This window comes from Alternaria ethzedia, assembly GCF_023757985.1.
Source record: "Alternaria ethzedia strain BMP 0044 chromosome Unknown scaffold_21, whole genome shotgun sequence".
NCBI classification, from domain to species: domain Eukaryota; kingdom Fungi; phylum Ascomycota; class Dothideomycetes; order Pleosporales; family Pleosporaceae; genus Alternaria; species Alternaria ethzedia.
Window position 1 is genome coordinate 471,978 of NW_026056214.1, and position 27,075 is coordinate 499,052.

The 27,075-nt window shown below is 53.7% G+C and overlaps 9 protein-coding genes across 9 annotated transcripts; 3 read left to right on the forward strand and 6 right to left on the reverse strand.

The window, feature by feature from the left end:
- Positions 1 to 383: 383 nt before the first annotated feature.
- On the forward strand, positions 384 to 2,017 carry J4E87_007633 (uncharacterized protein; the record flags this gene model as incomplete). The annotated part of the gene is made up of 4 exons (XM_049379227.1): positions 384 to 547; positions 601 to 816; positions 945 to 1,775; positions 1,831 to 2,017. The coding sequence occupies 4 exons, from the start codon at positions 384 to 386 to the stop codon at positions 2,015 to 2,017; spliced, it is 1,398 nt and encodes a 465-aa protein (XP_049231138.1).
- Positions 2,018 to 2,330: 313 nt separating this feature from the next.
- Positions 2,331 to 4,580, reverse strand: J4E87_007634 (uncharacterized protein; the record flags this gene model as incomplete). The annotated part of the gene is made up of 1 exon (XM_049379228.1): positions 2,331 to 4,580. One exon carries the CDS (start codon positions 4,578 to 4,580, stop codon positions 2,331 to 2,333), a length of 2,250 nt encoding a protein of 749 aa, XP_049231139.1.
- Positions 4,581 to 7,204: 2,624 nt separating this feature from the next.
- On the reverse strand, positions 7,205 to 8,664 carry J4E87_007635 (uncharacterized protein; the record flags this gene model as incomplete). Its single annotated transcript, XM_049379229.1, has 3 exons — positions 7,205 to 7,652; positions 7,723 to 8,292; positions 8,342 to 8,664. 3 exons carry the CDS (start codon positions 8,662 to 8,664, stop codon positions 7,205 to 7,207), a joined length of 1,341 nt encoding a protein of 446 aa, XP_049231140.1.
- A 157-nt stretch (positions 8,665 to 8,821) lies between these two features.
- Positions 8,822 to 9,582, reverse strand: J4E87_007636 (uncharacterized protein; the record flags this gene model as incomplete). Its single annotated transcript, XM_049379230.1, has 2 exons — positions 8,822 to 9,218; positions 9,281 to 9,582. The coding sequence occupies 2 exons, from the start codon at positions 9,580 to 9,582 to the stop codon at positions 8,822 to 8,824; spliced, it is 699 nt and encodes a 232-aa protein (XP_049231141.1).
- A 3,100-nt stretch (positions 9,583 to 12,682) lies between these two features.
- Positions 12,683 to 12,997, reverse strand: J4E87_007637 (uncharacterized protein; the record flags this gene model as incomplete). Its single annotated transcript, XM_049379231.1, has 2 exons — positions 12,683 to 12,906; positions 12,964 to 12,997. The coding sequence occupies 2 exons, from the start codon at positions 12,995 to 12,997 to the stop codon at positions 12,683 to 12,685; spliced, it is 258 nt and encodes an 85-aa protein (XP_049231142.1).
- Positions 12,998 to 13,419: 422 nt separating this feature from the next.
- Positions 13,420 to 15,604, forward strand: J4E87_007638 (uncharacterized protein; the record flags this gene model as incomplete). Its single annotated transcript, XM_049379232.1, has 2 exons — positions 13,420 to 13,611; positions 13,667 to 15,604. 2 exons carry the CDS (start codon positions 13,420 to 13,422, stop codon positions 15,602 to 15,604), a joined length of 2,130 nt encoding a protein of 709 aa, XP_049231143.1.
- A 2,378-nt stretch (positions 15,605 to 17,982) lies between these two features.
- Positions 17,983 to 19,590, forward strand: J4E87_007639 (uncharacterized protein; the record flags this gene model as incomplete). The annotated part of the gene is made up of 1 exon (XM_049379233.1): positions 17,983 to 19,590. One exon carries the CDS (start codon positions 17,983 to 17,985, stop codon positions 19,588 to 19,590), a length of 1,608 nt encoding a protein of 535 aa, XP_049231144.1.
- Positions 19,591 to 20,360: 770 nt separating this feature from the next.
- Positions 20,361 to 21,521, reverse strand: J4E87_007640 (uncharacterized protein; the record flags this gene model as incomplete). The annotated part of the gene is made up of 1 exon (XM_049379234.1): positions 20,361 to 21,521. One exon carries the CDS (start codon positions 21,519 to 21,521, stop codon positions 20,361 to 20,363), a length of 1,161 nt encoding a protein of 386 aa, XP_049231145.1.
- Positions 21,522 to 23,738: 2,217 nt separating this feature from the next.
- Positions 23,739 to 27,000, reverse strand: J4E87_007641 (uncharacterized protein; the record flags this gene model as incomplete). Its single annotated transcript, XM_049379235.1, has 3 exons — positions 23,739 to 26,482; positions 26,530 to 26,685; positions 26,835 to 27,000. The coding sequence occupies 3 exons, from the start codon at positions 26,998 to 27,000 to the stop codon at positions 23,739 to 23,741; spliced, it is 3,066 nt and encodes a 1,021-aa protein (XP_049231146.1).
- Between the last annotated feature and the right edge of the window lie 75 nt (positions 27,001 to 27,075).

Below are 27,075 nucleotides of genomic sequence, written 5' to 3' on the forward strand. Positions count from 1 at the left end.
AGCGAAAAACACTACGTACGCTCTGGCCCCGGCCAGCCCATGGTTCTACACTCGATCGATACGTCGATCGTTTCGAACGCAACGCATTCACCTTCGTGAATGCCAGCAATAACAAAACACACCTGGTAGTGTATGAAGACATCAGCTCCATCAACCACTCGTGTGTTCCAAACGCTACCATCGAAATATGGCCTCGCCGCACGGTGTTTCCGGAAGGCCAGGCAAGGCTTGTGGCAACTAGAGCAATCCCAGAAGGAGCCGAGATCTTCGTAAATTACATGGAACGCGACTGGCTCGGCAATCATGTAGCTCGAAACGCTGTACTGAACCATCACTGGGGATTCACGTGTTCGTGCAACGGGTGTACATACCCGTTTACCGTTATGGATACGATCTCGCGCAATCTAGTCCGCGAATACAGGACCAACATCACTGCTATGGTAGCAGCAGTAACTGAGGAGGAGAAGAATCACAGCATCATGAACCTGGCGGGCTACATCCACATTCTTACTTCTTTGGGCAGATGGGACGCAGACCTATCCAACGCGTAGGTCAAACCATTTACTCTTCATGACTACACCACTGATGACTTTCGAACAGATGTCTAGAACTCGCACGACTTTACTTCGGAAAGGAAGACTACGCGCAGGCAAAGCAAACTGCCCACGCAGGGCTAATCGTCGAGAAGAACTTCTTTATTGCTACGCCTAGCAAACCGCAGCTAAACGAGATAATAGGACAGTGTCACCAGGAGGACGAAAGGCTGCTTGAGGAGTACAACAAGGCAGCCATGGGTCCTTTTTCAATCAAGCCTATGTAGTGTTTGCATATGATCATTCGTTGTATTTCGTCCTGAACAATGAGCGTGTCGATGATACTCTCTCAAACCAGACTCCTGTTTATGCTTCCAGATCAGCAAACTGCCGCAGCTGACGGGATATAAGGGTCGATCTGACGTCCCTTGGTAGACTTCCCACATCACCCATACGGACAAAAGTCGTCAACTACACGATAAACATGGCAACAAATCATCCTCAGGTACGGGTCACTAATGCTAACGTTGTTGCGGGTAATGGCCTTGTCGCACAGCAAAACTTCAAGAAAGGCGCTCTCATTCTCGACGAAAACGCATTTTTCCAATGCGACACACGCAAGCAGCCCGAGGAGCAGAATAGGGAAGTCATCGCTTTCTATGACGAAGAGGTCAACAAAACTACTGCGCGTTTGACGACCGCATACACACAGCTAAGCTGGCAAGATCGAGAAGCCTTCCACAAGCTCTACACTTCGAAGACCAGGGCTACAGACGTCGAGCACCTTGTAGATCGTTGTCGGTACAACGCTTTCAACTTCCGTGATTATACCGGTGTAGGTATCCAGCACACCCGCCTAGTTGTCTATCGCACGATATCCTTCGCCAACCATTCGTGCATCCCCAATGCAGTACTTTACATCGACGAGAATGGCGCAGATCTTAAAGGTTATGCCCGACTGGTTGCTACACGACAGATCAACGCTGGTGAAGAGATCCTGATCAACTACATCGCGGAAGATTGGGAAAAGAGCAGGGATGCTCGCCAAGCAGCACTGATGCTAGGATGGGGCTTCGACTGCAGTTGCAAAGCATGTGCGCCTGCGCTCGAGCCTGACGCGTCAGAGCGAACTTTGTGCTACACCTACAGCAATGTGGAAGGTCAAATATCCTGCGCAAAGCTTCGCATTTACGTTGATCTACTGCACGAACTGGGCGTACGCGACCAGTTGCTATCATCTGCGTAAGTATTCGGGCCCCATCATGCTCTTTGTGTCATGCTAATTTGTCCCATCCAGATACAATATGCTCGCGGACAACCACTTCATGGAGGGAAAGTACAAAGAAGCAGCGTATTATGCTCGAAGTGGTCTTCTCGTTGAAACGCACTTCTATGCAAAGACTAATCTTGAATCATTACTCGCCGTGTATGGTGAGTGTATTATGAAGGATAGCAGCATCCATGCTGAGATTGAAGAGAGCTAAGAAAGGTGCTCACACCTTCCCAGCTGGATCAGGGCTAGTGGACTTGGTGCACTAGATATCAGATTGTCATGCAGAAGAGAATGTAACCATCGCAGGTATGCGATATAGATTGAGATAGTATATCCAAAATGCCTACCCTAAATCGACAGACTCATGACGCCGTGATGTAATCCCCTAGGCCGAAAAAGTCCCACGCGAAGAGTTGAGTAGAAGCAGTCATTTGCTAGAACGTATCGCCGAAAGACTGACACACTCATAAGAGAAACAAGAGTATCGAGAAGAGGAGCGAGAAACCAGACAACATGCGTATCACCTAGTATCCACCATAACCTCCACGTCGCCCACCCAACGGCACCCTAGCATGCCACTCATCGTCTTCATACTGGAAGGCAGAGTCCCTCCTACCCATCATGTTCGAGCGTCTCGCCGACCGCTCTTTCTTGTCTTGGATGTGCTCAAGAGCTGCGTGGATGTCATTGAGTGCGTATCGCGCATCCAATTCGTCTTGGTCTCCAATCGCGCGTGGTTGGGGGTAGTTGTAGCCTTGCTCGTGTCTATCCGCGAGGTATGATGAGGCGCGCACTGGCTTGGGTGGGAAGTGTGATTGCGCAAAAGGATTGTGGATGTTGGGTGGATTGGCCATGGTTGCGCGGCGATTTGGTAGGCTTGGACGAGTAGTGTGAACTGGGTAGTCATCGAAGTATGACTCAGGCTCGTGCATGTGTGCGCGTGGGCTTCGGGGGTGAGGATAGTCGTCTACAGTCTCTTTGTGGTATCTGACCTTCTGTACCCGACGGTGGTCAACATCTTCGTCGAAGATGTGGCTGGGGTGCGGCTGGCCGAACACATTTGGTGACTTTCTTCCGTAAGAGACCTTCTGGCGACGATGAACGTGCGTGAAAGAAGGGCGACGGCGTATAGGAGTGTCAAAGATACCATCATCTGCTGTGTGGGCAGATGTAGTGTTCATAGACTCGGTGCCGCTTCCACGCTCTGACGATGAGTTGGAGGTCTCCCTAGCCATGCCGTGCGAGGAGAAGTACTTTCCAGATCTCTTCTTCTTCTCGTTGGAGAGGCCAACTGGTGAGGCATTGCCGGAACGTGTTCGGTCTTCCACAATATTGTTGGTGCTCAAGTGGATATGAACAGGCGGCGCTTTGTTGTGAGAAGACCGAGAAGAGTCGGTAGTGAAGGACTCTGGGCTATGCCTACCATTGCGTTGATCATCGATTATGTCTGAAGTGCGGTGTCGACGGGTAGTCTTTGCAATATATGGATCGACGTTGTTCTTGCGTGCACGGCTTCGGCTACGACTACGGCTGAGGGCTCTAGCTTTGCTGAGTGATCGATGTCTCTGAGTCTTCTTCGATCTCTTGCCGGGCCGCTGACGTCCTCGTCCACGTCGATCAACATCCATACGATCATGTTCAATGTTGACAAAGCTGGAATCTTCCGACTCAGACTCCCAGGAGTCACTGTCGGACGATGAGCCAGAATCATCGCGACGAACCTTGTGGTTCTTCTTATGATGTCTGAGGTGATCAGGATTCAGGCCTTGAACGTGCCTCATGCCAACTGGCGGCATATGCATCTGGTCCGGAAATGTACCAGGCATTGGCATTTGACCAAAGGGCTGGCCATGGGGCTGGCCAGGAGGAGGCGGAAGATGCTGCAATGGCACGCCCGGCATGTGTTGGCCTGGTCCAACATTCGGTGGGGGTGGTGGACGACCCATCTCGTGTGGTGCAGACATGCCCGGAGGCGGCGGTGGTGGAGGAGGGCCTCCAGGAGGACCTGCCATTGGGTTCAGGTGGCCCGGGTTTGGAGGATGCTGTCCGAAGTTTTGCGCGCCAGGATGTTGTGGTTGCTGCTGCTGGGGAGGTCTTTGTTGCTGTGGCATGTTTTGGCCGGGGTTGGTAGAGGGGTTCGGGAACTGTTGACCTTGCGGGTTTCCTGGTTGCTTGTTCTTGTTTACATCTTGGGGTCCATTGCTCGCACCTCCGACCACAGCTCTCGCTTGCATAGGCTCCTGAAACCCAGAAGGTTCGGTCTCCAGAATGATGTCTACACGCACCAGCTGCCTTTCTCGTCGGTTGACTGAGCGCCATTTGTTTACAACGCTTGCAATTCTGTATTGGATGGTTCTATTGTACCTCGCAAGCTCAACGTTCTGGTCCTCAACGAGCTCGTTGATGATCCGGCGACAGTTTGGCGAAGGGATCTCGTTCATCGCCTTCTTGACGTTATTATGGTTTCGACGAAACTTGTGCAGTTCGCCGTGGAGTTCCTGGAGTGCGACGTGTTGTTGCTCAGGTGTGGCATCCTCCCAGGAAGTGGCGTTCCTTGGCTTCTCTAAGATGAAGGAAGCCAATTGGGGATCGTAGTTGGCGTATGGGTTTAGAGGTTGCTGTTGGGGCTGAGCTGGCCTCTGCTGGGCCTGTCCAAAGTTCTGCTGTTGTCCAGAGCTCTGCTGCTGCCCATTCGGGACTTGTCGTTGCTGGCTGACATTCTGATGTTGATGGGGTACATGACCCTGGTACTGTCCCTGCTGTGGAGTCGCCATTGAATGGTTCGTAGAGGTTATGGGAGGGATATCTTGAACGAAGGAAGTATAGCCAATGGCTAGATGCTCAAGTGACTGAAGACTTGGTGCCGATGATCGAAACAGGCAGGGCAATGTGATGAAGACACGGGAAGTGAATGACAGGGCGAACTGGAAAGTCCAAGGCAGAAACAGGAGGACGTTGACCGAAGATATAGATTGGGAAATTTCCTGTCATACTGCAAGATTGTAGCTCTTGATCTTTGCCCGGAGCAGTAGTAACACTTTGTTGATGCAAGCGAGGTTGTGGTCCCTCTAGGAGTACAACAGCCACATCCAGTCGTTTCCCCGGGGGGTCTACATGAAACAAGCGTTAATTGGTCGGATCGAAGGGCACTCGCAAGCCCCACTTGAGGGTGATATCAAGGCTCTCACCGGTCTAAGCCACCAGGCTGAGGGGAACAAACAGGCAAATAACCCCGCCCTCTTGCGTGAACGCGCAGCATAGCTTCGTTGCTACACGTCTTGAGGCTCAACTTTGACCGGGCCAGTTAAAGATCGTATAAAATATGCATAAGCCATGCGCATGCATATTTGAGGACTCATAGCGGCTGCCTGTTGTTGCATGCAGCCTGGTGGTGGTGGTGTTTGGATAAGGTCGCATATGCATTACAGCTGCAATCGTTGAGAATCTTCGCGAATGATTGATGTAATATCTGCTCTTTTTGCCTGCCCTCCGTGGAGCCAAACACATGAAGTCGTCGAGGTGTGAGGAACGTTCACGGTGCCAGTGCAGAAGAAGCGATCATTGATTGACCACGCTAACGGGGCGTCATGACCCCGCTTTTGATCCGTGCACGGCTCAACACCCCCTTTCGCCGCGAGCCCAGGAGCCAGCCAAAAGAAGGCAACTGACCACTACAAGCCACCATCGCAAGGTGCACGGGAAAGATGAGGATCCTTTCTTTGAGTAACGACTATCGATGGCTGAGACAGCGTCCTGCTGACGTCCAACCCGCCTGCTTGCCCAGGTGCCCTTCGTTCCGCTCGGTCAACGCATCCAATCACCACCGACAAGTCGAGGTAAAAACCCGCTGGTTACACCAAAGTCATTCAGTCACTGGTAGTTGTACCTGGTGATGCGCATGTACACCCCTTATCTGTGTCTGCACTTATACCACTCAGCCCCGCTTGCATCACTGCTGGGCGTGTCGTATGTCAAACATTCTCGTCTATCGCCCTGTGGTGTATCGCAGTGCGATTCGATCTTCCCATGCGATGTCAGTCACCTACACTCCAACATGGACTTCAGACCGTTCTTCGGTGCGGCTCAGCGCGCGTTCGCGCAGCGTCGATCTACTACTGCACATGGCGTTGCTGTCGACCTGTTTACTGCAGTTCGACGCCCTTCCATGCACCTCGTGCCGCCCTCCAATCTTCAGCTCTCTATCCAACCAATGTCCTTTTTGCCGGAAGCTTGCGGATTAGATCGCTTTTGGAGGCCTATCGAACACACCGGATCCACCGCGCATGACATGCATATACGCGGCTGGATGACATCTTTGACACGCAGCCTTATGCACGTTTGGGTTGCAACACCACAACCGTGTTCCAAAATCGGTTCTAATAGGTGAGAGCGACTGCAGCTCTTACGAGTAGCCGCGATAGATATACAACATCGTTACACTTCCTGATCTTCGCTCACCGGACGCAGACACGCCCTCGCTCATGCACTTCTATAATGAAGATCCTCCATATCAGTCTCGGACCGGATATGTCGGCTTGAACCATCTCTCCTGCGTTTTGAGGAGCATGACAAAGTCTCCGGCCCGAGCAAGTAGTCACGCAAGTGCGTTCTATTGAGAAATCATCCGCCCACAAACAGCCACCTGAGCAAGGATGCGATCCTGCACCAGACTTGATAGCTACAAATCTGCTAACGAACAGATTGAAGCGCACCGGAAGCCCGGAGTATCTTGATCGGTGTGAAACTACTCTCCGAGCCACACGGTACTTGAGAGGCTCGGCATCTCGCTGGTACGATCTGCGGGTACGTACATGTCTGAGACACGGGCGAGCATCACGGCTTGCCTACCACCCCGCACCAACGCAGCATTCCGCCGACTCGGTACCGTTGCCTTGACCGCCAGATTGATCCTTCGACAGCCAAGCTCTTACATCCGGCAGGCCGCGGCAGAGACAAGATGGCGTGGCTTTACAGGACGATCTTAATCACGCTTTCGGTTACACACTCCGAAGCAGTGACTGACAGCTTCCGATCAACACTAGACGATCCGATGAGAGCATGTTGGGATGACTTTCCAGCAGCCAGAGACAGGTTTCTTGACCAGTTGATCCGTCGGGCGATATGCAATGCATGCGCGGGGATGTCATGGTGTGGCACATAACCAGCGTCGCAGAGCCTCAGAAAGTTACGATGGCAGCCTGGTTCGTTTACGTGTCGCCACCAAATGTCTGCTTCGCTTGCAATCATGCATGAAGGGTACTGAAGGACCATGAGAGAGGAATATACGAATATTCCTCGCCTCAGGACGGGGTCTTCGAACACGATGCATACTGGACGACTGCGCGCTTGATAGCACGTAATGACAAGCATGACCGACTCATTGCCCCGGTCTTGCCTTCTATCCTGCCACAGGCAAATTCACATGCGTGCCTTGCCGCTTGAACCTAAGCGTTCGAGCGCCCCACCTCTCTTTGGCTTCGTCTAGCTCGAAAACGTCCTCCCAAGGCTCGCCAATATCAACTTCATCCTGCTGGGACACGTTCGTCCAAGCGTCATCAACTTCCGACGCACTGCTGACGATCTTGATACCCATCTCCTCCGCAATCTTTCTGACATCTTCGGCGGCCTCCTCTGCGCTTTCGTACTCGCTCTTCCAGGCTTTGAGCAAAACACTTCCAAGCCTAGCCTCCTCTAACACTTGAAGCTGATCACGCCAATCGTTTGCTGGCTTCGGTGGGCCGCCGTCAGGCGAAGAGAACGGGTCCCAGTCTATGCCCCGTTTCCAGTGCGCTTCGGCCGTCTGGGTATTGGTCATGAGTTCCCAGACAAAGGTAGCCCAGTAGAACCTTTGTCGCGATCACACAATTAGCGACCCGTTGTAAATGTCTTGACGAATGTGAGGGTAATGATACTCACAAAGACTCACGATGGCTTCCACATTGTTCAGGGGGCTCGGTGGAATACTCTTCGTAGTGTATCGCGCCACCACCTCCTACCCATTCACCAGTATCCCAAGGGTAGGAGAAGAGTTCTGGTATCTCTTCGCTCTCGTCTTCGCTCTCTTCCCCACTCTCATCCTCAGGACATACTGAGACAGGAGCCCCAGCATCATACCATTCCTGGTATCTTCGCTCTCGTCTCTCGCTCCGCTTCGCCTCGTTCCAAGCGTCTCGCCTACTCTCAGCATCAAGCTCTGGCCCGTCGACGTTGATAAATCCCGCGATAGCAAGGGAATAGTCAGAGCGCAGCCATACATTAGTTGACGAGAAGAACGTCAGGTATACAGAGCGAGAGTGGAAGTAGGCAATGGCAGACAGCGATTGCAAAGCCCATCGGTAATACAAAGCCAGCATGATGCGATCCTCTCTTGAAGGCTTTTCGGGTACAGGCAAGGTCATGGCAGGAAGATCACCCCAGTGTGGTCCTGGTGTTAATCTTTCGACTAGCACCCCGTTGCCGGCATCGCTGTTCACAAGACCGGTACGCCTACCATCTCGTCAACGTCAACACAGTACTAGCCCCTCGCTGCACATACCGAACAATCCGGGGGTGATCTTCTCCAAGAAGCTCATAAGCTTTCCGTAGCCGCTTGCTCGCCCACTCTGGTCTTACCCTTGGATCCGGATGCTGCGTCTCCTTAGGTTCGTAGAGGATGATGCTCTTCCCATCTTTGTGAGGCACCGCACAGACATGTTGCCAGAAATCACAGTACCAGTTTCTTGTGTCTCCTGGCTCTGTGCTGGCTTCGAGGGGCGTAGGGGTACGGTAGACACGGTTGAGCGACATAGTGTGTCTTCCAACCGCGCGCTCTTCATCTTCAGGCTGTGGCCCATTGAGATATGAAATTGACGAACCCATTATACAGCACGAGAAAAGATGTTGGAAGTTCTAAATCGCGATACATTGAGTACTATATACACCGACCCAAGTTTTGTCGATTGAGGCAAGCGCCATCGCGCCTCGCGGACCGTGCCAATGGTGCCTGCTTGGCACATTTAAAACCAACAAACTTGACCTAATCAGATCTAACTTTGAAACCCAGCCTCCCGTCCTTGAACTCGAACACATCCTCCCACTTCTTACCGATATCAACCTCGTCGCCAGAAATGGTTATGCCCACATCAGCTGCCGCCAACTCAATGTCATGCACGACCTCATCCACGGTACTATATTGTTCATTCCAAGCGCTGAACAGGACATGTCCCAGTCTAGCTCTCTCTAGCTGCTGGAATAGCTTGCGCCGTTCTCTCTCACGCATGATCTCGGACAAATCTGGCGCATCTTCAATTATGTGGCCTCCTTCCATAGGATACGTAGGTTCCCATAGTCCTCCACGAGGCCCACGACGCGATGGCGATATAGCAGTGAAGTCGTTCGCCATAAGCCGCCAGACGAAAGTGGCCCAATAGAAGCTAGAGTGCGATTGTACGGTTAGTCGTGTTATGTGCGTGGAATATGGTTCGCTAATACTCACAGGTCTGCCTTTACACTTCCTGATGAAACTCCGTGCTCGGGAGTGTCATCAAAAGGACCATCATATATCATGTCGTCCCCTACCCACTCACCGTCGCTCCAGTTACACTCCGATGCCATGTTATCCGGATCACATGGTTCTGGTAAACCGGACTCTTGTCGTATTGCTTTCGAACATTCAGCAGCATCTTTCCAGAACTCGTCCTCGATCTCTGGTGCAGTGGCGCTGATGAATCCAGTCACTGCGAGCGAGAAGTCTGGACGTATCCACACAAGTTGTGATGAGAAGAACCCAATGACCATGGATCTAGCATGCATGAACCGGAAGGCGGAGAGTGCCTGTATCGCCCATCGGTAATACAGCGATAACATAATCTTATCGTCGTGCGACATCGTTTGCACTACTACAGGCACTGTCATCGCAGGCACCTCAACCCTCGTGAGCTGGCCTGGTATCAGTCTTTCAACGACTATACCATCACCCGAAGTGCTGTATAGCGCGCCGATATACCTAAAAGATTAAGCGCGGCCAAGTACACAAGCAGAGTCATACGTACCGCACGATCCGCGGGTGTGGTCCACCGAGGAGCTCGTACGCCTTTCGCAAGCGCTTAATTGGCCAGCCATGCCTCGATCTGGGGTCTGGATATTCGCCGTTGTCTTCATCGCAGATGGGGGTGAATATGATGATTTTATCCGCGTCTTGGTGTTGTACGCAGTCCGCAACTTCAAACAAGCGTTCGTACCAAATGGTGGGATTCGCTTCGACGGGGACAAGCTGGCCGTTACGCACATACGGGTATCGATTTGGGCCATCATAAGGAGGCTTAGAGTCTGGCTTCGAAGGCTCGGGTGAGAAGATTGATGAGAATATGAAGCCCATGACAGTTTGCTGGTGATGGAGTTGTTAAAGTCTGCGCTATGAGAAAGCTGATGAAGGTTATGGGTCTAGCAACCAGATATATGCGCTTTCAATGGGAACTTTCGCGTCCCTAACATTGCGAGCAAACTATACCCGGTGTAGATTGCGATGCATCATAGGTCAGTCTGGAGTGGCACGACAGAGAGACGGGACGAAGGGGCGACCCGAAAGAGAAGGATCCGCGCTTAGTACAGAGATACCTGCTTGGCACATATAAAACCAACAAAGACCACCAGGCACCCACTCAAGCTATCGGAAACGAATTGCTCCACCGAATTATGATTCGTGAAGGGAAGATAATCCCCATTCACCTCGCCGGTCCCTCCAACGTATTCCGTCGACTAGGCATCCTCGGGTCCCTCTTCCCCATCGTAACTTCAAGCGCCTGAATCAAAGCCGTGCCATCATACCTAACAAAGTTCTCACCCTCATGTTTCTTCCCATACACACGAATAGGTTCAATGCCAATACTCTTAAGCTCGTCTCGGTCGACTGCTGGAGTCCCTGGGCCTTGGAGATGTATAATGTGTGTGACGTATTTCTTGTACTGACTCTTATCGAGTGGCCCGAACACGCTCTTGGAGTCTTCACATGCTTTCGCGATGGCAGCTATGAAGTCAAGGGCAGAGTAGGGGTTGGATGACGGTCCGGTCTCGCGATCGATGGTCGAGTTGAGGATGAGGATCTTGTAGCGGATTGCGGGGTTGCTGATGGCTTCGCCGATGCCCTTGAGGACTAGTGAGGGGATGATTGATGTGTAGAGCGAGCCGATGCTGTATATCACGGCCTGTGCCTCGTTCAATGCATTGAGCACGGTAGGGTTCGCGGAAAGTCGGATCTCTTGGCCATAAGGATTAATATACCACAGCCTTTCGATCCTGGCTGGCAGCTCCTCTTCATCCGCTTTAGAGAAGGTGATGTATTGCTTCCGAAGAGTCGGTAAAGATCCGGGTAAATTAGCGTCTTCGATTCGATCGTGTTGTTCGGTTTCGTCGATTATTGGTGCACCTCCCGATACCAGAGCTGTAGATATGGAAGGGTGGGAGATGGAGTTCTGGCCGGTGATGGTGTCGCCGTTTGCGAGGCTGACTGAGATGTGGTGTGTGAAGTTGGTGTTGATCGCGGGTAAGACTGATGTGTGGCTTGGCACGGAACAGATGCTGGAGAGTAGGTAGATGGCTGACTCAAACGAGCCAGTGAAGAGTCGAGCGCTGTGAGTGTCAGCTTCGAGAAGTCTGATGCCGGTCGGTGCGCTGAAGAGGAACGCGATGATAAACATGACAGAGACAATGAAATCGGGATTTGATCGATCGTATGGATGGAGAAAAGCACACTGCTACAGTAGATCAATTACATACCCAGTAAGAAACAAGTTGCCGATACTCGCGCCTGAGAAGTCGAAACTCGATGAGGGCCGGCGACGCTTGACGATCTCGTACGCGACAACATTGAGTATCGATCGTATGAGCTCTTTCTTCGCGGTCGAGATATTCGTCCAGAGCGCATGCTCGGCCTCTACAATTTGCAGCCACTCGTCTCGAGCTGAAGACCGTTCCTTGGGCAGTCTGTGGTTGAAGAAGGTCTTGATAGCTGCTTTCTCGCTGTCATCGTGATCGGGGTCATCCGGGATCAGGCGGACAAGACGACCTAGACCGGTTAACATCTAGACCATTGTTCACGAAGAACATTCTCGTACTTCTCACATCACCGATACCTGTTCTTGTCAGTGTTGTGTTATTCCTGCCTTAGACGGCGCATACCTGGTCCCCCGAAGACGCGTATCAGCTCAGACGAGCTGCCGCCGTTATCACTGATAGGGATGACATAGCTCAGCGGGCATCTCTTGTCTTCTCTGACTTTCTTGAACACATCGACTAGATTGTTTGCAGCGCTTCCACCTGAGAACACGACGATGCCTTTGCTTTTGAGGTTGCCGTTGGACATCGGCGAAGACGGCGTTGCGTGGTCGCCGGTAGGCGTAAGGAAGTTCTCGGCAGACATGACGAGATGCGTATAATGATGGTTGACCACAAGGGTCGTGGCGCGGGTTTATCAAGTCATGGTAATGTTGACAGGGTGTTCGTAAAGGTGGATGCCCTTCCATGAGCTCGGAATAGCAGAGGCAGGAGTCATGCACTAATCCATTAGGGTAGTGTCACGCGTTACGCGACTAGGCAATATTTCGCATTTTGAGCACAATTTGGCATAGGTGTTTGATTGCGATTTTGCATTTGTAGTTGGTTTGAAATGAAATTTGTACAGAACGAATCGCCAGCCAAGATGTGGTAGAAGGCTGCTCTCAACGCATCCAACCCCGCTCATATTGCATGTCCATATTCGCTCATCATGGGCTGGAAGTAGCGCGTAACAGTCTCAGTCCCATTGTAGTTGAGATGACGCTCTGGCCGTGTGTGCGATGCCCAGTCCCAGCTTCCCCTACCCCTCGCACCACTGTCTCTTGCCACTGCAGGCCATGGCCGCCTATGAGGTACCAGCGGCCTCCTCACGCTCCTTCCTCCGCGCCCGCTTCTCGAGTAGGGCGTCTCGTCGGTCGGCTAGGAGGCGGAATTGGCGGTTCTCAACGCCAGTGAGCCAGTAGCCGAAGCTGCCACCGGCGCCGGCGTAGAGAGGGTAGACCCAGAGGGATTCCTTGTTGAAGAGCGGGCGCATCTCAATGCCGAGTTGCCATAGCCGGGCGGCAACGCCTGGTATATGTCGTCAGTAGAGGCCCTTGGGGTGTGCGCGGGCGGTTGGGGACCTACCAAAGCCGCTCCAGAAGAGGATCTTGTGGACCATGGTGAGCGGGTGTAGTCGTGGTAGTTGTTTCGGTGTGGAAGACTCCTTCTGTGCTGCAGCAGCAATCGGGGCGGGTGTCGTGAGGGCGCGTTGTCACCGCTGTACCAGTACTGGCTTTCTGGGCTGCGATGCTCCATCGTCAAGCTCCGGAACGCCAAGAACGAACCACCCACGCGGATGCGGAACCAAGGTCCGCCGACCTCACCTCCGCGACAATGCCGCTTTCGCGCCTCTCCTGATCTTGTCGCTCACTTTATAGCCTTCGCTCTACAATCCATTCACTATTACCCTTTTGAGCTGGCGCACCAGCCTAGCCCTCTACGTCATTCGCTGCTCGCCAGCCTTTCCCACCCCCGTCTTGATGCGCCGGGCCGCAACACAAACGACACAAAACGACTGATCGCAATCACGTAAACTCAACCATGGCGGAAGTCGGCCGCAAGCGCCCAAGTGAGAGCGATGGCGCTGCGACTATGCGCAAAAAGTTGAGGCCATCGGAACTCCCGCTTTCCCAGGCGAAGCGATCGGCCATCGACAGCCTGGTGCACATGTTCCGTAAGAAGGGCGCATACGACGACATACGCAGAGACTTGATGAAGCAATATGTATCAGGAGTAGGTGGCCAACGATTGGTTATTACTATAGACTAGGCTAACGTTCGCGTGCCAGCCTGCTAAGGATGAACTGCAAGCCGCTCTCAAGGAGCTCGTCGACCGCGAAACCGATCGCAATCCCTCGCTGCTGTCCAAGGATCCCCGAATGGCGACTACACTTATAGAAGGCGCGGGTGAGCGCAGCGACATCTACGGCAACATTATGAACACGGTCAATACTCTGCTGGACAAACTGATTGATGAGCACGGCGTACCGAAAATGCGCGAGTACCGCATTGCCGAAATAGGCGCTGAGGCGGCTGCTGAAGAGGAGAAACGAGGCAGCAAGAGCGAAGAGGAGTGGGCTAAAGAAGCAGACGCTCGTCGAGAGAAGCGTGAGGCCCGGAGAGAAAAGGAGTTGGAGGCAGAGCGCGAAAGAGAACGTGAGGAGAGGGCAAAGAAGGAAGAGCGCAAGCGCCGCGAGAAGGAAGAGGACGAAGCCCGTGAGAAGGCGCGACAAGAGGAGAAGGAGCGCAGGCGCAAGGAGCGTGAAGAGCGCGACAAAGAAGACGAAGAGCGCCGACGCAAGGATCGAGAGAGAATTGACAAGGAGAGAGAAGAGGAGCGTCTCCGCCGCGAGAAGGAGCGAGAGGAGCATGAGAAGAGCCGAGAAGCCCGTCTCAAGAAGATCCGCGAAGAAGACGCTGAGCGAGAGCGCCGCCTACAAGAAGAGATTGACCGAGATCGCGGTGGTCGCCATCGCAGTGGTCGTGGCCGTAGCAGGACTCCCGATCGCGAAAGGGACCGGCGTGGACGAGAGAGGAGCAGGCGAAGGAGCAGGACAAAGACCCGGTCGCCTGAACGTATTCTGTCGATCAAGCCTGAAGACATCAAAGTTGATGATGACACGGCATTGGCGCTCCTGCTACAGGAAGGTGAGGAGATGAAGAAGACACGGCAACGGAGGCCTCTGCTTCCGCGATCGGAATCACTGGAACCACCAATGCGAAAAGCTCAGCCTCCCAAGTCGCTCGTGCCCCGCGATCCCGTGCAGGCTCGACTGGCCAGGCTTGACAGCAGATCTGAAAGGTCACCCAGCAAAGACGCAAAGTCCCCCGCTCCAGGTACGCCAAAGGCGGCTGCGAAGGACGAAGATACCACTATGACAGATGCCCCATCCGCAACAGAGGCGGCCAAGGGCCGATGGGATGACAAGCGACCTGAGTTGCCTTCGAAGCGTGGCAGATCCCCCAGTGTCGCGCGCAGCACGAGAGAGCGTAGCAGAAACCGATCGCAGTCCCGCGGAAGTCGATACGACAGGCGTGGCTCGCGCTTCGAAGACGACCGCCGTTCTCGACGTGACGATGATCGACATTCCTACAGGCCCTCAAACGACAGTAGACGACGTGATCGCGACGACCGAGATGAGAAACAATCCCGTCGCGAGAGTCGCAGCCGCTCCCGAGAGACTCACACCAGCCGCCGCAAGTCACGCTATGAAACGCGCAGTCCGTCGCCACCTCGCGAGGAGCGTCGCAGGGATAGAGAACGTTCCCGCTCACGAGGCGGCCGTCGTGAGCGCGAGAGAACGCCTGCATCCGGGCGCCGCCGTCGCTCCAGAAGCCCCGAGAACATCGACCGTTATGTACCCGGTGGCGGTGGAGGCGCTGGCAGTGGCAGTGCCCGGAAGCGCGAAGACAGTCGTGACCGCAAGCGCGACGACAGTCGGCCTCGCAAGCGTGATGATAGCCGTGACCGCGCACGAGGCTACAGGGCTCGAGACTATGACCGCTGGGATGGTGGTAGAGACCGTGGTAGTAGGCGTCTGGAATCTGACTGCTACCAACCTGGCGGTGCTCCTGCTGCTGAGGCCGAGGATAAAGATCGGGAGCGCGAGCGCAAGCCTAGGGAGAGAAGTCGCGAGCGGAGCAGAGATAGGGGACGTGATGATAGGGATAGACGTAGGCGGAGGAGTCGCACTTCTCGGAGCCGTAGCCGGGACCGACGTCGCTGATCGGTTGGGAAGGTTCTCTTCTAGGATGTATGATTATTAGTAGGCATTTAATGTGCGACTTGCAGCACGTGTGCCTTGGAGATAGGCCACCGCCAAAATACATGGAGTTGCGAAATGCTTTCGCTCAACGGCGAGCCTGTGTTCAACACCTCAGGTAGCATATGTGGGGAAGTGGCAGCGAATATCCGTGGGATTTCTGCAACTACTGCCGCATCTAATACCAAAAAAAATGGCAAAAAAGAAGGCAAAAACATACAACAGCGGGGATTCCCCGGTGGTCACCCACCCGAGTACTAATCCGCCGGTATCTTGCTTAAGTACCGCTGAGCGAACGGGAAGCGCTGAGTTCAAGATCCTATGGTCGTATGTACAACTCTAACCAAGTTTGAATTATATAACGGTGTTGATAGAACACTTGAGCGAGCTATCACTCCCTCATCTCACCCCCAATTCCTCGCCGTCCTGCCCTCATTATCACTCAGAGTGTCCACCTCATCCACCATCGTCTCAACAAACTTACCTGCCTCTGCCACCGGCACATCGTCGTCATCATCAGCTTCCCATACTACAATCCTCTTCCGCTTCTCCCTCAGCAATCTTACCTTTTTCTCTCTCCTCGGCGACTCAGACCCAGTGTCAGACACAAGTGACGGCGAAGGAGACACCGGCCTACTCTGACAGCTACTCCTCAACGCGCTTTTCGATCCCGGAAGAAGGCACCTCTCTCGACTCGGCGTAGGGGGGCGATTACCCACTGTAACAACAGGAATGTGATGTTCGATTAAACACGAATCTTCTCGCTCAACAATCGGCGTCGCAGGCTCATCTTCCACAACCAGAACCTCATCTCCAAACTCCCTCTCCCACTTCTCCTTCTGCCAATCGCGCATGAAACCTGGGTTGATACTCAACCACTTCCGTCCTGCATCCGCAGTCCCGTCGGGCGTTGGCATGCCTTCTACATGCCAGTACAGAAGATACGTGTAACTTCCTGCGTTCCAGCGTAGACCCGTGAAATCTTCGACTAGTAGACCGGTAGTCACGTACCATTCTATATTCTTGACCTGCAGAGCAGCGAAGGCTTCTGGGTCGCCAATGCGGAAACGCGCATTGGGTGGCAGGGTCCAGCGGAAGGACAGGGGTTGAGGTTCATGGAGCGATTTGGCGCGGTTGCGGAGGGATGTAGGGACTGTTTTGAGGAGTTTGTCGGTTGGGGGTTGGTTGGCTGGGCCGTGGGGGATGCGAGATTCTGTTTGGGGTGCGAGGAAGGCTTTGACGGACGATGAGGTGCTGGGGTCTAGGGCGTGGCGTCGTGAGCGGGGGGTGGAACTTATAAAGTCTGAGCATGAGTCTTCGTCCACTATCTCTAGTGCACTGCTTTCTCTTCGGAGAGCGATCGATGCATCCGCCAGTAAACCCAACGTGAAGGTACCCGTTGGAATGGTGTCTCCGGGGTCGAATGCATGGTCCAAACGTCTCTCTGTCAAGGCTCCTCGGCTGACTTCTGGGATATTTGGGTTATTACCGCAGACCACGAGCTCACTAGTGACTGTACGCATCAGAGGATGAGCTGCTTTCGGATCTTACGATTAATCGACTTTTGTTCAGGAACAGCAGATAACAATAGCAAGGTAACGAGAGAACGTCAAAACAATGAGCAATGGCGCAATAGATGGGGTTGTAGAATAGTTGCGGTGAGACTGAACTTTTACCTTGTTCATGAGACTGCTGTGAAGGGCTGGCGGGGAGACACAAGGCCTGGCTGGCTAAGTGGTGTTCTACATATTGAAGACTAAAATGTTGATAACTCATGATCTTCATACAGAAGACTTCAATGTGGTGGTTATATAGGAGGGTCGTGTATACGATTTTAGATATCGAGCTGGCGGTATTGATTACTGAGCATCAGATGCCCCCAAACAATCCGTTGAATGAGTGGTGGCGTGGGCTGTATGAGGGCGGCATTTGTGTGAAAGCACCACTATAATTGAAGCTGCCATTGAATCGACCGTCCAGGAATTGACGATATCGGGCCTTTGATGATACTTGGCGTGAGTGATGCGAGGTCAGGTCGGTAGACAGAAGCAGGGACGGGTGCCAAGACGGATAGGCGAGACGATCCCGGTAAGACGTGCAGTGGCGTACAGGCTTGGGGCGTCGCTGGGTCACGTATCTCGTCCATTGCGCGTGCGACTCCTCCCGTATTGGCTGACCGGCCTGCTGCCTTCCCTTCGACGTCCTTCTCTTTTCACTCGCGGCTGCCCTTGGCCACAACACGCTCCTTCACATCTGCACCGGCCCGCCGCGTTTCATCCCCCGTTTTTTCTTCTGCATACAACCCTGCTTTCACCTACAAACTTTAACTTGGCGCTGCCGTCATGTTCGTCCCCGGAAAACCCAAGATCAAAACGAGAACCGTCCTCGTCAAGAAGGCGCCCGCCCCGACCGCGAACCCCTCACCATCGCCGCACGCGAGACCCGGCAACGGCACTCGCAGCTACAGCGCATCCGGCCCGCCAGCGAACCGATACCAGTCCACGCCGCGCTCGCAAACAGTCTCGCGGGAACCTGCGCGCAAGTCGGTTTCCGTGTCGCGTGTCGAGACCAACAAGCGTAAAGGCACCGACACGCCGCAATGGGCTAGCAGCGATGAGTCGAGCGAGGATGAGGATACCAGTCGGCTCGGCGTCAAGCGACGGAAGACGCGACCAGCAAGCAGTAGCACTGAGCCGATGAGTCTGAACCGCGCACTCGAGCCGGACTTGAAGCGACGTATACGGATAGTAGAGCCTGATGCCAAGGCGAAACCGAATGGCGTCAACGGCACATCGAATGGAACTGCGAACGGCACATCAAATGGCGCATCGGACATGATGAAGATGGCGCAAGAAAACGCCGCATTTAGAAAGAAAAAGGCCGTGTCGGGGAAGAGCACTCTGAAGCACGGCTTCGAGATGACGAAAGACGATGGGGCGAAAGCCTACAAGTCCGCATTCCCCGGTAGCGAGAAGAAGTTCACCGTCGAACTCCAGTACCCCAGCCTGTCACGACCAGAAAAGTTCGAGGCAGTAGCCCGGAAAGAGGTGGACGAGGAGTACAGTCCACTAGAAGACATCTACTTCAGCATCGAGGAAATCATCCAGCACTACCTCCCGCCCGATCTCGCCAACGAGCTCTCCTCCGACGCCGAAGGCACCGTCCGTCTCCTCAAGCGCGCCGTAACCAAAGACGACCCCGAACTCTTCAAGCAAGAACTCGCCAAGTTCAACAAGCTCATCAAAGACCAATACGCCAACGGCACGATACCCCGCATCCTCGACGACATGCACGCCATCCCCCTCAGCCTCGTCAAACGCATCACCGCCCAAAGCTACAACCGCATCGTCTCCCCGCATGCCCACCGCCTCCGCAAAGTCGAAGGCAAAGAAACAACCTACGGCGAACTCCTGACCCCCTTCGTCCACAAAATCTTCGCCCAAACCGGCCTAAACTCCACCCACACCTTTGTCGACCTCGGCTCCGGCGTCGGCAATGTCGTCCTGCAGTCCGCCCTGCAAACTGGCGCCGAGAGCTGGGGCATCGAAAAGATGAAGCTCGCCGCCTCGCTCGGCACAGAACAAGCGTCTGAACTCAAAGCGCGGGCGAAGCTGTGGAACATAGCCCTCCCCCGCATCGAGCTCATCGAAGGCGATTTCCTTGAAAGCCCTGATATCGACGCTGTCCTCCGCCGCGCTGACGTTGTGCTGGTCAACAACAAGGTGTTTGGCGAGACGCTGAATAATCTGCTGTTGCAGAAGTTTCTCGACCTCAAACAGGGCTGTAAAGTCGTTAGTTTGGAGAGTTTTGGTGGGGGTGCCAAACAGGGGGTTAGGAATGAACAGAGTATTGCTGGGCTCTTTGATGAGGAGAGGTTTGAGAGTGGGACGAATAGCGTTAGTTGGGCGGGGGAGAGTGTGGAGTATTTTATTGCTACCAAGGCGCGTTGATGGCGGGATGGAGCAGAAGTTGATTGGAGATGATTGGTGAGTTTGTATCATATAAGGTGATTGGAGGATATGGGTCTTTGGACATGTTATCCTGGTTTTCTATACTAGAGCTGGACGACAGAAGCGTAGGGTGAGCGATCGAACGAGGTGGGATAGTTACTTGAGCATTGCACACTTGGCGTTTGATTTAACATCAATACCCCTCGATATCTTTCTCTTTCTGTAGCTATTTCAGATGCAGAATCTATAAACATATATACATTCCAGCACTTTCGATTCATACATCTCACACCGTGAACACTCTGCCATACCTTTCAAATATGCTCCTCCATATCTGCTACGTCACTCCCAGCATTCACACCAATCATGTCTTCCTAGAAACTGTATCGTCGTATTATATATACCGAAGGATAGTAAAGAGCAATAATCCGCTCCGTGTATGCTAAATAATGACACAACCGTCCATCCCACCAAACACCAACACCGTATATGCACATCCATTCCCCTTTCCAACTGCAAAGCCATCCACCGTATATATAAATCATAAAGGAGCGTGTATCGGGTATCTTCCAAACCAACTGAACGGAACAAAAAAGGAGCGACGTCGCTAATATACAAACGAAGTAGTAAAAAAAAGCCTGAAAATGCAAACCAGTCGTGTTTCTCGTTATATATAGCCTCTTTTCCATCTCATCTTCCCATTCTCATCCTCATCCTTCCTTATGCTGAAAAGAGGAAAAAGACCATACGACTCACTCACTCGACTTGATCTAAAAGAACAAAGCCATAGCGCCCAAGCCCACAGCCCCAGCAAACGGCACGCCCTTCACACCCGCCGCACCCGTCTGCACACTCGGCTGCTCAGTGGTATCCCCACCATCACCCCCACTCGCCTGCGTCGCCTGAATCGGATCCACAAAAGTATAACTCGTCATCGTGCTCGGCCTCCCCTCCGCATCCGTCGTCGTAATCAACTTGATGCTGCTAACGAGCCCACCGCCAGGCGTGTACGTAGTCAAAAACGTGCTTCCCGCCTCATCCGTCGCGGTTTGTACTTCACCAGCCGTGGGCGCGTAGTCAGCCGCAGACGTGGTAACTGTTGTGCGGCCTGCGGAATCGGTGGTTGTGCGGATGACGGCGGGCCGGTTTTCGGTTTGCGTGACGGTGCTGCCTTGGGAGTTTGTGCGGACGAGGGTTACGGGGATGGAGGCGGTTACTTCGGAGAGGACGCGCGTGGTGCGGACGACGGTTGTGCCGTCTTCCGTTACGGTGGCTTCGACGGGGATGATGGCGGGGCGTTGGGTGGTGGTTTGGCGGACGGTGGTGGTGGCTTGTTGGGTGGTGGTTTGTTGTTGTATGTTGGTGACGGTGGAGAGGGGTGCGTCGTCCGAGGGTTGCTGCGACTGCTGGGGCTGCTCGGTTTGTTGGGTTTGTTGGGTCTGTTGGGTCTGCTGCTGTGTTTGGGTCTGTACTTGGGTGACGGTGGTGCCTTGTTGCGTCTGGACCTGCGTTACGGTGGTCTCGACTGCTGGTGGGGGAGCCTCGCTCGCCTGTGATGACGGCGCGTCTTCGGTTGTCTGTTGTGGGGTTGAAGCCTCAGTGGCAGAAGCGGTGCCATTGCCCGGCGCCTGCCTCTTTTTCAAGTCGTTGACAGCGTCGACAATGAGCTTTGTAGCGAGCGCTGGGTTGTTCTCGTGGACATGTTCGACGCCGCGGTGGTGCGACTCAAACACGCCATTCTTGAAGTCCTTCAGTCCGCTTAGTGCTGCTTGTAGAGATTCCTCTGGCAACGCGTTCAACAAGTCCTGGAAGGCTTCCTGTGCAGTCGCATAGATGGTCTTTGGGTGGTCGTCTCGCTTGTTTGGTGAAGCAGCAACGGCAGTGCTGAACAATGGCAGGGCCAGAACGGCCAGCTGGCAGAAGGAACGCATTGTAGTGGAATCGGCGTGCGGAACGAAAGCGAAGGTGGATTCTCAGCAAAGAAGAACAGAAACTGCGACAAGCGTGTTAGCACATCGTCATGACTGGAATCAAGGCCGTAAATTGTGTACAAGAAAAAGAACGTAAAGCGCAATGGGCTGATGTGATTGCGAAGACGTCGCGGACTGGAGAGCAGGCTTACACAGAATCTGTCGCTTCCGAGTGGCTGGGTTGCAGGTGTCTGACGCCACAGCCCGAGAATCGATAGCCTGTAGACTTCTCAAGTGCTGATGTTCAACGTCCCCGTTTCTTTTTGCCGACTCAAAAAAGAAAGCGAGCGTAATTATTCGTTTGGTCGTTCGGGGATGATCTCAACAACGAGTGTGGTCTTCGCAAGAGTCAGTCGAAACAAGCGGAGTCGTGCACCGTAAAGTCGGTAAAAAAAGGCGTTGGAAGCGTGTGATAGTGATGAGGAGAAACGGCAGATCAGTCCTTAAGGCAGAAGGCGATACGGGTACTGTACGAGTTGAGCACCAAGCATCTTTGGGTAAGGCGTTGCTGATACAGGTGCCGCTAGGTGCGTCTTACTTGACAGAAACACGAGGTTTAGACCCGCTGTTTGTCATGGATCCCATCGTCACTTTCGCCTCTTGACCACGCCCTAAACAAGCCAAGCTTCAGCATCCCGATTTTCCGCTGAAGATCATGCTCCAGTGCTCTCCACTGAACTGGCAGCTGGAACTATTGGAGTGCATCTAGTTCTAGTAAATGTTCGCGCACACCGAGTTCCAAACTTCTTCACACCAGCCCTTCCTATCGCAACGCAACCGATCAGATTTCAGACGATTGTGCCATTGAAACCTCGGCCTTGAAACACGAACCAAAAAAAGTTGGCACGTAAACCTCGGGGTCGGTATATGCAACACCCCCTGCAACTGCAGAAACGGTAGGAGCCTGGAGCCTTTTCCGCACCAGTACCAGCGACCTCCAGGGCTCGCTTGTTGGAAGCCAGAACGCCAGAACGTCATGCATGGACCGAGCCACCGGGGGACGGCGGGCAAGCTATAATGGGGTGGCCGTTCCAGTTCGCTCGCCGGAGTCGCTCTGTTCGCATGTTGAAACCCTGCTGAGGCTTTCACGGAGCACTCGACGTGTTGGTAGTCGCTGCGATATGTGCATTGCGATGGCATCGTCATCGCAATCTTCCACTTCCAACTCTTGGTCCAGAAGTATTACCTGTGGCATTGAGATTTGCTTTTCCCAACCATCATCATCTCCTCGTGTTCAAAGCAAGACATGTTCTCGCTCTTCTCGTATCTCACACATCCACCTGTCTTCCCACTATCCACTAACAAACGCGTATCTCACACATTTGCAACTCCGCTCCGCTGCCAGCCTGCGTTCCAATCATGCCCTGTCTCCGGTTATAAATAGCCCACGCCCGCTGGCTAGCGCCGAGCTGGGGAGCAAGACTGCGCATTCACAATCGAGACTAGTAGATCAGCAACATCAAAACGCGCACTGCAAGACTCGATTTGCAGTGGCCTAGATGCATCTCACTGGTGGGGATACTGGATATGCAACGACGCAGACGCACAATCTAGACATTTCGGCACATCGCGCTGTGAGTCTATGTGTATGTCGCCACGACGCTATAGCTATTTGTGCTTATGTTGAGGGATTGACGCGGACTTCGGCAGAGACGGCAGCGCGGTCGTTGGACGGCGTCGGTACTCAACTAACTATTCAACATGTAACGTTGCTTTTTGCTACTGTACTAATCGAAGTGTGGGGTATTTTGCAATACACCTACTGTGTTCTTTAGCTGTTATGTGTACGCTGTATTGCCGAACTGTTTCTGTATTAATCATATTTGCTTTTCCCTACTTTCACGACATTTCAAACTATCCGAAGCTTTGGCACAAGTACACAGTAATCATGAAGAATGAGAATGAGGATGAATTATCATTGACACGTGCCACAACGCTATGCATCATCGCAACGCTCAGAGAATGCTCGCTAGCACGCTTCATCGTTTCATGGCAAATATGCCGTATGCAAAATCTCCCATGCCACATACACTTTTTTCTTCGGCCTATGAAGGACTGCCAAGGGTGCTGTGCACATTTCTACCCATCAAGCTCAATCCATGAACACCCTGAATACCTACATCTCCTTCCGAACTCATGCTCGTACGTCATTGAGGTCGACAGCGACCACCGCGGTCTCTAAGGCGCTGGCTCGCCTCTTGCGACGAACGGAGGTGACGACTGACCATCAGATGGCGGTGCATCAGAATTTGTCTCCCGGTTCACCGTCTGAGGAGTGACAGTAGTAGTCGAGTTGGATGAAGAATGAAGAGGCCCCGAAGGTGTTGACACTGGCTGAACAGGTTCCGAGGTAGTTGCTGAAGCCTCAGGTTGGGTCGCTGCTCCAGCTTCTACCTGCTGCGTACTGTCGACATTTAAGGGTGATGGTGCTTTAGCGAATGGCTGCACAGGAGGCGTTGTAGTGACGGGTGACTTGGAATTCCTGTCCGGAGATCGCGCAACTGATCGGGGTTCAGTCAGTGCAGCTGGGAGATCTGTCCGCAGAGCCATGGCAGGACTCATCCTGGGTTTCGGGCTTCCCGGCGTAGGTACATTCGGGGGTGTTGGACTCATCCCGGTAGGCGTGACGTCGCTGGATTTGTCTGTTTTAGGTTGGGGCTCTTCCACTGGTGGTGGCACATCCGGTACTCGTCCACGAACGGCGAAGGATTCTTGTGGATTCATCATGTTCTGTGGAGAAGGGAGATGACTCGAGCTGCCCGGGGGGCTCTTGGCTCTTTCTCTCCTATCTAAACGCTCTTTGTGATCCTGTCTGCGCTTGTGGAACCAGTCGAATGCACCTTTCTTGTCGGATTTGTCGTGATCAGGGGGACTGCTGCCGAATAGCATCGACGTTTCAGAGCCGTGATTCGACTCGTACTGTCCACTTCTGCGTCCTCCGCCCGTCCATCCGGAACTACTCGCGAACGAGCTCATACTCTTGTCGGCGCCAGGTACTGAACCGTGGAGATCTGTCTGACTTGCTGTCGGTGTTGCCTTGCTCTCTCCACGCCTGTGGCCTTTCCAAAAACTGCGCTTCTCCTCTCTTGGTTGTTCTTCCAGTTGCTCGTTCTCCGAGTATTCTGTTGCTGTTGAATGAGATCTGAAACTAGCAGAAGGCGACATGCTTGGTTTGAGTGTGTTCCCGGAGGCCCGCGAGGAGCCTGTGTCTTGCAAAACCTCTCTAGAGCTGTTTGCGTGCGACTGACCATGGGCAAAGGGAAGCGAGGGTGGCTGCAGTGGCGAAGGAGGTCCGTGAGAAAATTGACCACCAAATCCTGAATCGCTGCCACCAAGAGAGTGCGTGGAGCTATGCGTACTCTGGCTGATACTGTTCGGCAACCTCTTCTTCTGCAGCTTGTTCGGTTTCCGTCCGTCTTTCGCTTCCTTGGACTCGTTCGGAGGGGATGCCGCAACCTTGGCTAGAATTTGGGTAAATGTACGAACAGCAGGAGTCATCTCAATCGACGGACCTGAGTCCACAGGCCCTTCCAAGAACTCTGACCGCTCACGCGTTGGCGTGTGACGAGGACTACGCTGAGGACTACGTGGACCGGGAGTAGTGGACCTTGAAGGTAACAGGTTCTGGGCCGACTGGGCGACGACGTTCGGGGTAGTGGGCTGACTCGGTGGGATGACGCCCGGAGACGGCAGAGGGAACCCGCCTGGCATGTTGTGGGTGGCAGGTGTAACTGCGGGTCTATTCTGTGAAGGCTCTGCCGGTTGCATAGCCATTCCCTGTTGGGGGAAGGGTTGGTATGGGACCGGCATCTCGATCTTGTTCGGTGGCATGGTCTGCGCACGTTGTGGCGGTGGCAGTTCCTGATCGGCAGGCTGTGTGGCTGGTATTTGCTCCGCTGCGGGTGCGACCGCCGGTGGGGCTTCCTTCGTTCGTATAGGCAACTCCATCTCTTGCTGTGGGGCAACATTCTCAGGAACATCAGCAACCTCTGGGGGCATGGGAGACGAAAGAGGGCTCTTGGTCTCTTCAGGGCCGATTTGCTTTGCAGCAGGGAAGCGGGGACTCCCAAGCCCCGGGGAGCGCTTTGAGGGCAGCGTGTTGCTTCGGTGCACTCCAGAGGTCGTGGTCGAAACAAACGATGGTGCAATTGGGCTGGGAACAGCGGGCGAGTGTCGTGAACGCTTCGAAGACGTGGATACATTCCTGCGGACGCCGCCATACATGCGAAGGCTTTCTGCACCAGCGCTCGAAGTGGTCGAAGCCGATCGCCCAATGCCAGAACTATTGCGGGGTGTGGTGGGTGTCCTTGCCTGTGGGGTAGAAGGCCCGCTTTCAATGTGCTTAACGGTACCTTCATCGACAGCTGTGCCCTCCATACCAATTAAGAAGTGGTCTTGGTTGTCAATGAGAAAGATGAGCACGTCCTGGCTCAGACGATAATCCTGTGGAGACATGTCGTGCTGCGGATGTGAGAGCAGTCCAGGCTGGAAGATGGCAGCCAAATTGGAGGTTGTCATCTTGTTAACATCAGCCTTGGCGGCAAAGACTGCGAGCAAGTCTAGGATGTACAGCAGCAATTGCCGGTTCAAAGACGGCAATGCCTTAATCTGATGTTGATATATGCGCACAGCCGCATCGGGATCGAAGCCTCCGACTGAGGGCTGCTGTCCTTCACTGGCGCCTACTGCCTCAGCCTGATGGCCTTTGAGCGGATTCCGGAAGGGGTCATAATGTTGCAGCGGTATTATAGGCTCCGGGAGATTGTTGAAGTAGCGGCGCAGAATATTGGCGGCGTCATGTACAGTATAGCCGGACCAATCCAGACCTTTTCCATAGCGGGGTGGGGTGTCAAAGGCCGTCCGGAGTTCCTTGATGCGCTTCTCGGAGCCTGCTAATCGGAAGATGCCTTCTACGTCGGTTGCTGTGCGCTGTTAACAGCTGATGGGTGATGGGATTAGCTTCACTGACCCTTTTCCTTCAGAAAGACACCGCATTTGGCGACCACTATTGGGACGTAACCATAGATGTAGCTTTCACCGTGCTCGTTGAATAGCGAAATAGCGACGTTGGCATATGGTATGCTTTGTATGAGGGGTACACCAAAGATGCCAGGGAGGGCGGGTTCTACGTGCGGCCACAACAGTCAGTGATTGTTCGCGACAAGAAGAGGCGGGGAGCTGCAGGCACACTCGCAGCGCATTGCTGGGCTTCAGCCGCCAACGAGGCTGAACTCGCGGACTCGACATGTGAAAATGCTGGCAGTGGTGTCGTACCTTTCTCGTCCTCCTTTTTCGCGGGGCGTTTGCTGAACTGCCTCCACCACGATGTCAGGTCTCGACGCGACGAGGCAGGTTCTGGTGTCGCGAACGGGGCGGGCTGGGGCTCGCCATTGCGCACGCGCGGCGTGTTGGGGTTGGTGTGGGTGCCTGCGGGAGCCATGGCAGGCGGTGGTGTGGAGAGCGTCGCAGCTCTAGGTATGTAATATGGCAGGCGTGGTGTCCAGGTACAGGTGGG